The following is a 16,480-nucleotide window of genomic DNA, read 5'->3' on the forward strand; positions in this document are numbered from 1 at the left end:
AATCCAAGATGGCTGCTCTCAGGGTATATAAATCAGTTTCATTTAATTAGATAACAAAGCATGTAACTTTACAATGTTGATTGAAGTGAGATTAACGTTTGGAGAGATGCTGCGTACAGCTTTCTCTGTATGTTTTACTTTTTTCAAAGCTCTGTCTGATTTTTCTTTTTTCTTTGAAATCCAGTAGATGGAGCTGTCAGGTTGAATTGTTACATTCACTTTTTATATTTATTTTGCAGTTCCCTGAATGACCAACCATAGAGAGAAGCTCAGTAAAAGGAAATGGAGAATACCGTGAAGAGGTCTGGTTTTTGTTTTGCAAGCCGTGCAATGTAAACAATGCTTTCCTGTGTAATTGTTTTGTGCCTCTATGCCGAAAGTGTCTCTTGAGAAGAATATCAGGACCATATCTCAACCTGTGCAATTCTTTCCAATTTTCCTCTCATCAGGTAAGATTACAGTGCATTTTATCTTATTAGATTCAAGCTTTCAGACACATGGTCTGACAGAGATAATATAAAAAGTTCTACAACTGCCAATTTAAATTAGCTAATATTTACAGCTTAAAAAAAAAATTATAATAATCGGCTGTGTATCGCAAATAATTCTCTTACAATTTAGGCAGATTGATATTGTAATTTTTTTTTGTTGTTTTTTTGTTTAGTGCTTGTAACAGCATTATAATAAGTATATAATGATTTCTTTTTCCTTATCTATCCTCTGCCCAAAAGGGAGAATCAAAATATCACAGGACAGCTTTCCATATGATATGGTAATCCCAGATGGATATCATGTCTCTTGTAAGTGTTAGGGAGTAGACAGCATTCATTTTCCTAGGAAAAAAAAGAAAGAAGAACATTCCTTATGGCCCAAAACATCTTATTTTTGCTCTGCGATGTTCTTTCTTAATTGTGTGGACAGGCTTTCTCGGAGAACACCCTTTTATCTCACAGTTAGAGGTGTTTGATATCTAGCTGTCTTATTAGCATCTTGCATAAGTTTTCACAGAAACAATTCGAATTTCCTCTTGTTTTTAACATACGGAGAATATTTATTATTATAAAATAAATAAAATACATTTCATAGATGGACTGATTACCCAGATTATATTGAAGAGTAGCGATTTTGTTTTTCTTCTAATGTGCAAGAACAAAAGAACCACTGAAAGAGAATATGAGGTTGGGTATTTAAATTTTCCAGGGCGTTGTCAAGTAGCAATGTACTAATTATATTCTAGTTATGCCTATTCGTCTCCGTACTGAGGGAATGGTAATTGAAGCTAAATTGCACCGCATGGTTTTTACATTTCAGCTGATTTTTTATTTTTTCAGCTAACGTAATATTTAACAATGAAGTTTTTTTTTTTTTAAGAAAACCTGTTTGCTTTGTTTTTCTGATTGTGGGTGTGGCCGGAGGACAATGTTTTCTGCTCAAATTCTGATCATGTCAACTTCTAGAATTCACAACCTCAAGTAGAAAAAGCAACAGAGCAATAATAAAAGACAATAAATGTATTCGGTGCCATGGAAAAAAAATATAGATCGGGAATTTCTCCAACAGGTTTTTTTAAAAACTGTTGCTTAAACATACCAGCATTGCTAATTCCGGATCAAAGAGAAAAGACATGCATCTGCTAGCACATGTAATAGCTCACATGTTACCTTATCCATCATGTATGTTGATGCTTATCATTTATTATGAGTCATACTTTTTTGGTATTTGTTGTAACTTTTTTTGTAGCTCATTGATTATAATAACGTTTGGGATTGTTCCTTAAAACATTGTGCTCTTCCGAGAAGGCTTAACTAAAATAGATCTTTAGTTCTTTAGGTCTACCTTAAAGAGCATGCGGTATAAGACCTCTAATGTCCTCTTTTCGTCTCCACTATCTACCTGTTGATTGTGATAGACAATCTGTGGGGGCAGGTGTCTGCGCCCTTTTCTAGCCTGTGGTCAGTGTCCCAAATATTTTAGCAACTGAAAAAACATTGTATTACAGCAATAAACACACTAGATGGCTGTGGAGCTTATTGCATATTGTTTTTTTAAGTGTTATTAAAAATACATTGTATATTGTTAATTTAATATTAATTAATTATTAATTTAATATTGTTAATTTAATATAGAAGAATACAGATGTGCCAATTATTTTTAATTACAAGTAACAAGCTACCCATCTTTGTTTTAATCGGAACTTGCCTTGTGTGTTACATATTATCCCACTGATCAGTAAAAGTTTCCTTTCCACCGGTAGTTTAAAAGCTATAATCACTTCCACCCACTGAATGTTAGTCATTCCTTCTGAAACGACTGATAACCTGGCTACATATGGAGTGCAACATAGTTTGATAACAGTTTGGATTCCATAAAATGAAGCACGTAAGAAAAGCTGTTTTGTTTTTTGTTGTATTTATTAGGTTTGTCATTTTGTAATCTTACTAATCATGCAACTAGGTTACCATTTCAAAATTGTGATCCAGTTTGGAAGCAGGTAGCATTAATAAGGTCAATATCCTTGCAGTGGCTCTAAACTTCGAAATGCATTTGAGCTTAACTATTTTGTCTTAAGCATAGAGAAACACATACTATTTTTGCATAGTCTAAATACATGAATATATATTAAGTACAACAAAGCCGTGTAAATACTTGTGTAGACTTTCATAAGAAGTAAAGAGATATGCATTTCATATCGGTGGAAATCGCTAGGTTTTCTCATGGAGTCAAATTGTCAAGCTAGTGATTGGCATCTATGATGTGCAAGACGATACAGTTTGATAAACTCTTCAGCACTGTGTAAACTTTACATACAATGTAATTGGAGTGTTTTTTTGGTGGCATTTGTTAAAAAGTAGTTATGCTATATATAAAATGTTTTTAGGTACCAGTTTTTAAGTGGGAATTCAGCCATGGTTGTGCTAGAGCCCACCAACAAGGTGTAGAACACCGATGTAGGACCACAAGCAATAGAGTCCATACTTCAAGTACATAGAGCAAGGCAGTAGGCGAAATCTGATGGTTGAGATTCAGGAACTGAAAGTCAAAGCAAAATGTCAGTAATCCAGACTTCAGGTTTTATGTAGGCCTCCCCGAATAATTCGTCATATCCGAGAGGTGTGACTACAGTGATTGGATAAACCCAGGAGGCATGGCTAGAGCTAGCTTGGTTTTCTAAGGTCATTTGGAGAATTTAAAGCTATGCCTGCAGTCAAGCCAAGCGGGGCTGACGTCGACCTGGACGGGTAGTTGTATGACCTGCGAGCAGGTAAATTGGCTTAACACAATTTATCTCAATGTGGGCTAGCCTTAGCATTGGGCTTCTTTTCCACACTTGCCGTGTGATGCAACAGGGTATCTGTAATGTCACCGGCATCTCATATGGACAGAGGGGTTAGTCATGGTGGTCATGGAAAGAGGTGCTGTACTTCAACTATTACCCCTAGATATCTGTCCTTAAAACGATCATGGTTCTCAGCATGACGTGCCTTTGCACTGTCAAATGGTCAGATTCCTTTGTTATTATCTACTCAGTCATCAGCAATATTCAGCATTAAATCCCACAGCATTACGAAAACAGCTTGCAGTCGTCCCTAGATTGGTTTATCCAGGCCACCGTATTATTGTTGCTAGTGGGAGGCAGATAAGTGAACAATTCAGCGGCATTTAAAGTGGATATGTCACCTGCAAAGCATTTCACTATTATTATACTATTATATTAAAACTGCATACATCTGTAGTATGCGGGTTTTGTTTTTCAATCAGAGTAATTGTGTGAGAGATTTTAGATTTGGTGGAAAATCAAGAAATGAATAACAATGTTACCTTGCCCTTTTACCATGGCTGGATCATAATCCAAAAAAAGTAATTTTCAGGTGTAGTTTTTTTGTAGTCCAAAACACGCTTTACCCACCCACAACACCTTCAGTGCACACCATCCACATTTGATTGAATCTAGAGAAAGGATTTGGCTTCTCAAAGGCAAGCAGTTATTGGGATGTTACAAAACCGCAGAACAAGTATATCTGAATCATAAATCTTCTACTTTATTCTTTTTATTTATAATCCTGCGATGTAAAGGAGGAAAAAAGGCAACTGTGTAAATATTCTCATAGAAATTACTTTTTTCTTGGATTACTCATCGAGGTCCCCTTTCCTCATTGTGTCACTTTTGGGGTACTGTGACACTGTACAGCCTCAGGGAGGTGTTTTGTTGTGTTTTTTTATGTACAGATAATGTGCAAATTGTATGTATGGGTCCCTGAGGTGGAGCACTTGGACAGCATGATGGGCCAATGCGCCAACTCAAGTTTCCAGTCCAGGATTTGTATGAGACCTGCATCCCGTACAGGTGATGGACATATAAACTCCCTCAAGGGACCGGTTTGGAGAGACTGTCGAGGGGAGAGGAAGTTACCATGTGCTCCCAGGGAAAGGAAAGGGCCCTAAAAATATCAAATCCTGAGCCAAATGTGGCATTACCTACCTGGACCTGTGTGTTTTGTCTACAATGGGAGCTTTGCTTTATTTCTATGATTTTGTTTTGGAGATTTTTTGTTTTCTGAACCAGAACATATAAATGCACAGTTTACCGAAACTCTATTGCTCTAGAGGATCGTGCTTAAGATCCCAAATGAAAAAACCCTCAGCTACAGAGTTTTGTCACAGTACATATATCGAGACTGACAGATCTGAATATTTGATATAAAGAACAGTATTTTCGGGTCACATAAATAGACATGAGACATTCTCTGTAGACAAAGGGTACTTGCAGTGTAAAGTGGGTTAGCTAAGGTTATATAGGCTTATTGTTTATGAATACTTTAAAATGCTTGTTTTTCTCACATCTTAGTCGTAAAAAAAACCCTGGGTATATCAAAATATAAGAAGTAGCATTATCAAATGATTCATGATTTGGATTTTTTCAGAAATTTCTAATATACAATTGACAGCCAAATATCCATAATTGTCGCACGTAGATGACTAGGAACGTTAACAGACGTCTCCTGCAAGTAATGAGTTCTAGTGGACAGGCCATGGCCAGACCACCATCTTCCCATCTGGAGATGTAGGCGGATGATTGCTTGCAGGGAATGGCCAATTCCAAAGTATTTATTAGAGTTATGTTTTTTGTAGAAAGAAAAAAAATGCTGTTTCTGTGATTATATTTAGCGTTCAATGCATAGCTACACATATTCCTATCCTTGGGGACTGTAGATACAAGCACGGGTGGGTTTCACTGCTGCGCGGGTTTATTCTACCGCACCTAGCCATTCCTCAAAGCTTTGTGACAAAGCTCAAGGGGATTCGTTTTTGTAACTGTGCAGAGAACCGGAGGCTACGTCTTCGTTTGGTAACAATTTGTCAACAAGCGTCTACATGAGGTATGATAACATGAAAACATTATGTGTGTGTAATCTGAAGAAAAAAAGCAATTTGCATTCACAATTGAGGAACATGGTTAGATCTTTTACCTGTCTGGGTATTCCACAAGCTGTTTAAATGTGAAAATAATATAATTTTTAACGTGGAACAGATGAAAGTCTTTTTCATATCCATAACAGAATAGTATCATGAAAGCTAGGGTTAATTATTAAATTAACCCTCAAAGAACAACTGTGTGTGGTTAATGTGTACTTTGAACTTATAAACTCTATGGTTCAATACGGCAGAGCCAAAATTGTAATAAATACATCATGTTTGAGATATCATTTCCGCTTAAGGACATGTTTTAAGTAAAGTATGAGAACAATTGAGTCACAGCTGTCAATCTGAATGTTAAGCTTTTCGGTGAAATACTGAAAATATCCTATAATTTCTATTCTTTGGTTATTCCTACATATTATTCACTTTATGCCATGGAACATGACAGTTTAATTGATAGCGTTTTGACATATGTTGCCTATTATTATATTACTAGTGGGTGGTGGATAAATGGATTGTGGCAGGATAACCTTTAAAAGTTTGAATGCTCCCCCCCAACAGGGTGATTTTTACAGTCACTACCCCCTTTATCCCAAAGAGTGGGTTTTTTCTTATTTTAACCCCCGCACCCCAATGGGTATAATAACCTGTAAGGCTACTTAATCAATTAATACCCCTCTTATCCCACTGGGAAGAAGGTGAAGGATGAGGGAGAGGCATGAGATGGGTTTATTGTTATCAATAAAACCCCCATTCCATGAAAAGAGGATGGGAGTGAGTGAGGTAGTGAGGTTAATTAAAGGGCAGTCATTGCCCCTTTTTAGGTTATCCGGGGTTCTGTTTGTTATTTCAAATAATTGACTTAATTTTTATTACATTTAAATATATATGGTGTAGGCGTATGGGTTGTTTAGATTTGTTTTCTGAGTTTTATGTAAGATATGTGAGTTATGATTTAACTCGCATGCCTTTGCCTGCAACTTGCAAAACATAAAGCAGTGAATATACAATGATATGGTAAGTATGAGCATCGAAGGGCTAAACTCAACGGACCCAAAAAGATTAAACAATACCTTGTTAATAATTAAACACAGAAGAACACATAAACACCTAAGATATGCATGTGATTAGAATGCCCAGTAAACTTTTAAATGTTTACATCTATAAACGTCTTTATAATAATAGCATGATATTGTGAAATCAAAAAATCGCTCAATCCACTCAGTCATACTTTATTATTTAAAGGCTTGAAGCTATAGACGTCCAGTTGGAAGTAGCCCCCATGAACACATGGTGGGGCATGCTATCCAACAACAGTTGCCCAGACACATTTTTGGATTACATGGTATCATTCTGTATTTTTATATATTTTGTGCCAATTTCAGGCTCTTATCAATACAAGAATGTAGCGCATATAACATTTTGATGGTAACATGTAATATTTTGACTCTGTCACAGTACATTTCATTTTGCTTTTCTAAGAAATTGTTATAAGCTCAAAGCCTGGATCAAGACAGAATAAGTGCATAAGGATATAATAATTAGCTTGTTTTGGTAACTAAGTCTCATGAGACCTACAGGTTATTCTTTACTCTGGAATTAGGCTGGCAGACACTTAGTCAATTCAGTTTTATGTGTTAAAGAAGGAGATAAAAACAAAAAGCTTTAACTTTTTAAGTCCCTGGGATATGATTATAGAATATAGCATTATATAGGATGTTAACATAGGATATAGTGGATTATAAAACATTTGGGGACCACAAGTTAGTAAAGATAATGGTGATTTGAGCTGAAGCCAAGAGGACCTGACCTCCATCAAGTTGCTAGCTTCATAATTCAATGGTAGGCCACCTAGGAAACGAAATCAACTAACCTAGTCATATCACAGCCTGGGTGGTTTGGAACAATTACAATTGGTGAGCTTTGTTCTGCAGATCCAATACTATTTGGGGAAATGCAGTTAGTTACATTCTAACTCAGGAAGGAAATTGTAAGATAATTATATCTTTCCTGGAATAATTAAGACTTGAAAGGTACTACAGAAAATATAAATGGAAAAGGACAATGAAATAAACATAAATATGCTGTAATGTGGAGTGACAAAGAAAAGTAAGGAGTAGAACAAGGAAGGAAGAGATGCCTTGAGTAGGAGAATACAGGAAATAGATGACAAATACAGTAAAAATTGATGGTACAAGAAGAGATTTATAGGGATGAGTAAGGAAATGGTGGACTGCTTACAAAAGAACAAATATATTATGGTAAAAAAAAATCATAAAAATCCCAATGAATATTATAGTTAACAAGATTGGAAGCTTGCGAGCCGGGCTCTCTCCACCTAATGTATCGGTTTGTCTTAGTCTGTCAATTCTCGTCTTGTCATATCCCTTGAATGTATGTATTGTATTAAGCGCTGCGTAAATTGTTGGCGCTATATAAATAAAAGATAATATTAATAATAATAATAATATGGAGAAGTGTAACAGGGGATGGACAGAAAAGCCTCCAAGAGAGATGGTCCCACCATATAGGTGACTGAGGGTGTGAGGTTTGTGAAATCACGACAGCCAAGTTAGTTTCTTTCTTAATCCTGGAGAGGGCACCCAAAATATAACTAACCCGGGGATGCTAACAGCTCTAGAGCCGACCCAACGTTTCTACTGGCACTACACATGGTCTCCTTGTTACTTCGGGCTCATTAGGTCACAATCTTCTCTCTCTTATAAAATTGGCCATTATTCTCCCTTTTTTACACAAAGTGAGAGGAATTAAATGCACTGATTAAATGACATTTTTATTTCTAGACTGTAATCCTGTTTTAGTAGAACCTTCCTCAACCCTTGTTGAAATCATTATATAGAGCTGCAAGGTAACATAAAGAGCTAATAGTTTAAATAATTTGTAATAATTACGTTCAATATCGTCCCAGTGGATTCGCTCAACGATAATATACAACGATGATGGGATTATAAAACCATAAGTGCATGTATTTAATGTCTGTGGTTTTAAAGAGTACTGAGAATCAGAAGATCAGATGGGCCAATTGGTTCTTGGCACTCACTTTCCATTAAGGTCTGTGTTTCTGAAAAATTAATTAAACAAACACTGTAATGAATAAACCTCAAAGAAAAACAATTGTATGAGATATCCATCCCACATAGATTTCAGCACTGCTGTCAAGTTCTTTAAATTACAAGATTTATCAGTTCAAATAAATAAAGTAAAATAAAATAAATATTTTTATGATTGTTGAAGGACAACTGCAGTAAAAATGCAGTTACTGATTATCAACTTACAGGTATGCAAAGACAGACACATTGTAACCACTAGCCGAACATATTGTCATACCTCGGAACTTTCCAGGGTAGGCTACCTAGCTGGGTTTTCTTCTTGTGATAGAGTGGCTCCCACGAGGTGGTAGTGCCTGCCACAAATGGACATGGGCCCAGGTGCATGCATGGCTAGCCACAGAAAGCCTTAAGTAAATTGGGAGTAGGAGAGGAGGTGAGTGGAAGTAGGCATGGCCAAATACTGTTCCCCTCCCTGGAGAAAGAAGAAAGTGACCCCGAAAGTAATGCTTTAGCCAGAGACTCCTAGTCAAAACCTGGAGAGTTCCCAGGTAAGCATTCAATGCACAGGCTCACACACACACACACACATATATCTGAAAATACAATGACCAATATGTTGCTTGGTAAGGTATGGTGATTGTTACTTTTTTTTTTTAATTCAGTTTTACTACATATGAAGTAGAGAACTTATCAGCATGAAAAGATGGAGCAGATACGAATTGTACCACCTGGTCCAGACAGCTTTCAATATTTCACCAGAGAGTCTCTCAAAGCTATTGAGACACGCATTGCAGAGGAAAAAGCTAAAAAGTCCAAAGAAAAACAAAACCATAAAGAAAATGGTCAAAGCCCAAACAGTAACTTGGAAGCTGGAAAAAAATTACCATTTATCTATGGTGACATACCACCAGGGATGGTGTCTAAACCCTTGCAAGATCTTGATCCATATTATGCTAATCAAAAGGTAAGTCTCGTTTTGTTGGCACCAAGGTGCATTATGGTTTAAAGTTTTTTCCTTCCACAAATGCACAGCTTACCTTGCACTTTGCATACGAATGCATCATTCTTTTTGTATGATAAGCTTGCTGGCTTGGGCTCTTCACAGTAAGGTGAAGGTTGAAACCTTGAAATGAAAACTGTTCTCCAGACTGCAGCTTAAAAGAATTCACCTAACAATATCACTTTTATCTGTGCTTTAACCAACATTTCTACCAATTATTTGGTTTATCTTTAAAAAGAAATGAACTGAGGCAACTTGGTCATAATGCTGTTAGAAAATCATATGACTTTCTTTTATTTCCCACTTGACTTGAAGGCATAGTTTATGTTGTCTAGCGGTAGTCTGGGTGGCTGTAGAGTAACACGAGATGAGCAAGAGTTGTGTCAGACCCCAGTTTGGATATTGAAGCTCACACATTATACAGACCAACTGGCTGTTTAGAGATGTAGGTCCTCCTGCACAACATCTAGGTTGTGCTTGGATCCTCTTCCAAAGGGAAGAGACCACTCAAGCTTGGCTAAGATGTGGCTTACGATCATCCGCCTCTCTCCAAGCAGAGGCCCAGCCAGGCATCAGTCTGGCCACATCTCTTTCACTGCCCCATCTGTATTGTTTGGAATTAAAATCTGAACAACTGCCATGTCTTACCACAGCACTGAAAAGCCTCAGGTTATAAGATGCTAAGAGATGCAGTATAGCATTTGGAACAGATGCCTATCGGTACACTTTATATGTATACTTTCCAGGACATGATAACCATGATTATTCTCCTTTTTCTTCCAGACATTCATAGTGTTGAACAGAGGGAAGGCAATCTTCCGATTCAGTGCCACATCTGCCTTGTATATTTTATCCCCCTTCAATCCTCTACGTCAAGCAGCTATAAAGATTTTGGTCCATTCATATCCTTTACCATTAAAGTGTTACAGTCAGATCTTTAATATTAGATTTTAAGAAGTCTTGCATTAATTTATTGTATCTGAAATAATACAGACTAAAAACTGTATTTCAAACTGTGACAGTATGCAACAGATTTATGTTATAGTTTGAAATTGATGGGCTAATAAATTGTTTGAGATAACCAAATTCTTACTGATAAATATAAAATTGCAGAGAGACAAGAGCATCAAAGTTTAACAGACTTTGGGCCAATGACTCAAACGCTTTCTGCAACACCAGTTGTATATACCTACCAGTATGTCTGGATCTAGAGAGGACATATTTAACAGGTTCTCCAAATATCTTCTGGTCTACTTCTTTATTGGACCACTTCCAGACATGTCCCCTTTATGTGATTGCAGTCTTCTCCTGTTTGTTTCCATTTGATATAAATGTTTCTTCTCCAGCGATACATGCCTGTCTTCTTGCGGCATAGAGGATCAAAGAGACAATGGATACTATATAAAACCTCACCCAGTGTAATTCAGTTTCCTTGTAATCCACCTAATTGTACTTGTGCCAGCTACAATGCAGAGTAAACCAAGAAACGCCGCTACTACGCACAAGCATAGCGAGCCAGGGGAACATAAAGGGATGAACAGCTGTTGTCCTAAGCCATAGCCACTGAATTTAGTCCTTGCTGTGCTTTATTAAAGTAGATATGAGTAAGTATTGAATTATTTGTCTGCCATAAAAACTACATTCTTTTTAATAGCAGATTTTGCATTCTAAGCAATAATTTGATAAAAAAAAATGAGTAATAAAGCATAATATTCAACGTGGCCTTGTGCACCGTAATTGAAAACTCATTACAATTTGCACTATGACATTTTCAGATTTTCTTTTGCTGCTAAAAAGAAAATTATTCTTGCTTTCCTTGACAATGATTTACATTATTCAGCATCTTTATAATGTGCACCATTTTGACCAACTGTGCATTTATGACCATGCACTCCCCACCAGACTGGACCAAGAATGTAGAGTAAGTATTGCTTACTACAAAGACAACAAAAATAAGGAATCTAAAGCATGTGTCAGGTCATTTTGAATATGGTTTGATATGTTTAATTAGCAGCATCTTCCAACAATTTATTTTTCCATAGGCCCGGGGTTCTTAACCTGTGGGGGTACGGCTTCCCTGGGGAGGTTTGCACCTGTTTTATGCAAACTCATCTTACCTAAACCTACATTTTGGGCTGTTAAAACATGGTGTGGTCGTACGATTTTTCACAAGGGAAGTGTGACACCAAAAAGGTTAAGAACCACTATCGTAGGTCAATAAAAATGTATTGCTGACTAAGTATGCTAGAATTTTACGACAAAGAAACCCCAAAATGGGTTGACACTATTAAATATGGGCTGGATAATTTGAACAAACCGCTTGGATGTGGAGTTTTTGCTTTATTCTGGATCAACAGCAGGGTTGTACTTGTGGGACTTGTGTTTTTACTATGTTAGGAACATTACACTGTCAAAGGTGAGAAGAGTCATTGAGTTGATCGAATGGAATGGTCTTTATCTCAAGAGCGTTACTGCATTTTGCAGAGAGACCCTCAAAACTCACACCACCTAACGGCTTTACATTTTTAGATACATGTTAAACAGATGATTTTGCCAACATGCTTAGAATTATACTATAATCATTCTCAACATGATGCTAAAAGCCAGCGTTCAAATTAATGCACATGAAATACCATTAACAAGTACAGAGCTCTGAAGATAAAGTATGAGACCGAGATGCTACCAGTTCCCAGTAATGGTGCTGGAAATGTATTATTGAAATGATATTAAACTGATGTACTGCTTTAAAGCTCCACTGATCTACATAAAACCATAAATAATGCATAAAGAACTTTAATTGTGTATCATTTCAGACGTACATTCACAGGGATCTATACATTAGAATCTTTGATTAAGATCCTTGCACGAGGATTCTGTTTGGAACAATTTACTTTCCTACGCGATCCGTGGAATTGGTTGGATTTCTGCGTTGTTTTGCTGGCGTAAGTATAATTTTTATATATAGGTTATGTAGAGGTTAGACTGGGTTTGGGATAAGGCTACCTAGGTAAGGTTTTCTGGACCATAGCATACCACAGTCAAGATCGAAACGCCAAAAAAAAAAACAAGGTAAAAAAACGATGGGACTGGAACGCCTACATAATTTTGATCCAAAGACAAATTTCCAAAGGTACATAGATTACTAACATCAATAATACAATGTTGTCTGCAGGGATCGGTTATTAAGTGCTACGGTCAATTAAAATATAATTTGCTTTCTTAGTAGTTTGCAACATCCTCAATCTCCATACAGGAACCGGATGCATTTTATCTTTAAAAAAATATTAAAATAGTAAATATCATTTATGCACTAATAAACATTCTTAAAATCTACTTTCTACTGTTTTCCACCCTTGTTAATAGGCAGATTCATGCAGAGCTGTAATATATAAGTGCATTTTCTTATCAATATTATATTCGCTGCTAAGCATGTTCTGTGGGTGCGGCTGCGGTCGCTAATGTTTCTGGTGATGATGCAATACTTTCAATTTCCTGGTAATAGCTTAGATGTGTGGTGTGCAGGTTTAACAACTGGGTTTATGATTTGGCATAAAAAAAAAAACATAAACAGGCATAAAATATAGAACTCAAAAACAGTGGGCCATTGACGGGAAAGTGCCAACAATAAGGCCGATACAATGTTTTCATGAAATTTGGCAGTATCCTATTACAAAATCAAGAATCCTATCTAATCCTGGCATGGATTTATTATTTACCGTTCCTCTGAATCACTGGTGCCACTTTATCATTAAACCCACTGGGTACCTGTGCACCATTAAGCAATTAGTTGTGTTACAAAGCAACAAACACTTTCATTTTAAGGCATTTTAAGGTATTATTGCAAGTAAGCTCCTCACAAAACAAAATCAGCAGGGTGGGTGCTTTATAAGACATATTAAATACTTTTTAAATGGGGTTTTAGAATCCCATCATGAAATGTGACCAAAGACTGCAGGAAGTTTTTGGGACATAGTCCAGGAAGTTTGGGTTACAGTATTGAATTGTTTATAACCTGTTGAGGTGTTCTCCTCTTCCCCTTTTCTCTTTCTTTCTTCCCACTTCCTTCTCTCATTACTGTATCCCCTTTTTCTTCCCTTCCTCTTCCCCTCCAACCCTATACTTCATCTCCTTTCTCTATTTTTGCTCTTCTCTCATCCACATCATTTTTCTCCTTTCTCTCTTTATCTGTCTCTTCACCCGTATATTCCCTTTCTCTCTTTTTCTTCCCTCTCTCTATTTTCTCTCATCCTTATTTTCTTGTTTTCACATTTTTTCTTGAGTTTAGCAAAATAATGTTTGCATGGCTTTTGAGGACATCTGTTTTTATATTAGTAAATAAATGCAGTGTAGGTATCTGCATCTACAATTGAGGACGTGCGTGATAAGTCATTTAAGAATCTAAAAAAATCTAAAAAAATCTAAAAAAAAAAAATAGGTCTTCATTAATAAATATCTGCTATGGAAAACAGGCATCTACTTTAAGATGCAAGCATATATCTGCTTTATTCTGCTTGTGCTTTACCAATCATATATGCAAGTGTAAAACAAATAGCATTGTATTTCTTTTTTTTAGGCAAATTACCATTGAAAGAGTTGCGTGCTTATAATTTAATGTGCAGCCTGATAGTTTTGCTATAAAGCACCTTTGATTCTAACCTCAAATTAATCCCAAAAGGTTGATAAGGTCCTTAATACCTTTATTCTGATTGGTTCTCTTGTGCTTTACTTAATCCTGCTTTGTGTAGCAGTTTGCCTTAATCAGAACCTGTTTTGCAGAGCAGTGCCTATTAGCATTATGCTAAAAACATAACATAAAACCAAAAAAAACTGTTTTACAGAAATGAAAAGTGGGCAGATTGTTCTTCTCTGTAAATACATTATGTGTTTCCGGGCTCCATCGATCATACTTCTACACACATACTGCAGTCAGACACTTTGTGAGTTCCAGATTCTGTATCCCATCATGTCTTATGTAACCAAACGAGTTCCAATCCCCCCAAAAAATATTATTGTGAAATAATGATATGAGCTATCAAAATTCTACAGGTGTGTAACAGAAGTCGGAAACCTAGGCAATGTTTCAGCTCTTCGAACTTTCAGAGTATTGAGAGCTTTGAAAACTATTTCTGTAATTCCAGGTACGTAGTAATTGGTGTGAGGTGCTAGGTCCCTTGTACACCCAGCAGCGTCTGTCTTTGTGTTTGTGCGTGAACGCCCCTTGTTTTACATCAGAGGTATAAAGAGCTAACGACATTAATACACAGATAAGAACAAGAAACATTTAAAATTATTTCAATTCACCATCACATTTTAGGTCTGAAGACCATTGTTGGAGCCCTTATTCAGTCGGTTAAGAAGCTTTCAGATGTCCTGGTTCTCACAGTGTTCTGCCTGAGCGTATTTGCACTAATCGGGCTACAACTTTTCATGGGACTCCTTAAAAATAAGTGTTATCTGTGGCCTACAGGACCTGATGGTGAACCTCTCAACATAACTGACACAAGTCAACTTCCTGAAAATGAAAGTAAGTGATATTTTTATGGACACGCCCTGTTATATTAAATAATTCAACATTTAATATTAATGCTCTTATATTATGAGGAATAGCAAACATGTGACTGGTCCTGCAGAACAAGGCAAACATCTTCTGTAGCAGATACCAACAGACCAACTTTAGAAGATGTCTTCCTGCACGGGGGCGGTTTTGGCTCCTTCACACATACAGCTTCTGACTCTATGTCCCTTTAACTAGTTATATTTAGCTCAAATATAAATATAATTTATTTATAAATATAATTTGCTCAATACAAATACACTCACTGGCCACTTTATTAGGTACCCCTGTTCAATTGCCTGTTACCAGAAATAGCTAATCAGCCAATAACATTGCAGCAACTCAATGCCTTTAGGCATGTAGACGTGGTCAAGACAACTTGCTGAAGTTCAAACCAAGCATCAGAATGGGTAAGAAAGGGGATTTAAGTGACTTTGAATGTGGCATGGTTGTTGGTTGTTGGTGCCAGACAGGCTGGTCTGAGTATTCCAGAAACTGCTGATCTACTGGGATTTTCACGCACAACCATCTCTAGGGTTTACAGAGAATGGTCCAAAAAATAGAAAATATCCAGTGAGCGGCAGTTGTGTGGACGAAAATGCCTTGTTGATGTCAAAGCTCACATCATCTCACACTGGTTTTTTGAACATGACAATGAGTTCACTGAACTCCAACGGCCTCCACAGTTACCAGATCTCAATCCAATAGAGCACCTTTGGGATGTGGTAGAAAGGGAGATTTGCATCATGGATGTGAAGCCGACAGATCTGCAGCAACTGCGGGATTCCATCATATCCATGTGGACCAAAATCTCTGAGGAATGTTTCCAGCACCTTGTAGAAAGTATGCCACGAAGAATGAAGGCAAAAGGGGATCCAACCCGGTGCTAGCAAGATGTACCTAATAAAGTGGCCAGCGAGTGAATATATTTAGCACATAGTCCTACCTGGATTTTATTTCACTGACTATTTACAATTTACTATTTACAATGCCATATTGAACATATTTAAACACTGATGTTTTAAAAAAAAATGCAAATACAATGCAAATGTATTTATTAAGAACATATGCAAATATATATATATATATATATATATATATATATATATATATATAGTGTCATATAATCAATATATAACATCCATTCCAAAAGATTAAACAATTGCTCATTTACTAAACAGAGAAAGGGTAGTCAAAAAAATAATTGAAAAAATGGTTGAAAAAAAGATTTATAACAAGTCAACAATAATCAGGAGCACTCTTCATTCACTAATGTATACAAGGGTTCATCTGACAGGTGTTTTACAAAAGTAATTAAATACCCCCCCCAAACAGATTTTAAAACCAGTGAAACACAATAGACAAATGGAACATTGTAAACTCATCTAATAGGACATTTTAAGTAACACTGTTAAATTAACAATGGGTGTGTGTTGT

At 36.5% G+C, this 16,480-nt stretch overlaps 1 protein-coding gene across 1 annotated transcript in view; it reads left to right on the forward strand.

Annotated features, from left to right (window-relative positions):
• Nucleotides 1-281: 281 nt before the first annotated feature.
• The window catches only part of LOC128501687 (sodium channel protein type 2 subunit alpha-like), a 36,562-nt gene continuing 20,363 nt past the window's right edge, over nucleotides 282-16,480 (forward strand). The window contains exons 1-7 of the mRNA XM_053471252.1: nucleotides 282-449; nucleotides 9,152-9,453; nucleotides 10,273-10,391; nucleotides 11,321-11,410; nucleotides 12,303-12,431; nucleotides 14,536-14,627; nucleotides 14,804-15,013. Of these exons, the coding sequence (XP_053327227.1) occupies nucleotides 9,193-9,453; nucleotides 10,273-10,391; nucleotides 11,321-11,410; nucleotides 12,303-12,431; nucleotides 14,536-14,627; nucleotides 14,804-15,013 (901 nt within the window). The 5' untranslated portion in view covers nucleotides 282-449; nucleotides 9,152-9,192. The remainder of the gene's footprint in view (nucleotides 450-9,151; nucleotides 9,454-10,272; nucleotides 10,392-11,320; nucleotides 11,411-12,302; nucleotides 12,432-14,535; nucleotides 14,628-14,803; nucleotides 15,014-16,480) is intronic.

The sequence above is a fragment of the Spea bombifrons genome, chromosome 7, assembly GCF_027358695.1.
Source record: "Spea bombifrons isolate aSpeBom1 chromosome 7, aSpeBom1.2.pri, whole genome shotgun sequence".
In the NCBI taxonomy this organism is placed as follows: Eukaryota; Metazoa; Chordata; class Amphibia; order Anura; family Pelobatidae; genus Spea; species Spea bombifrons.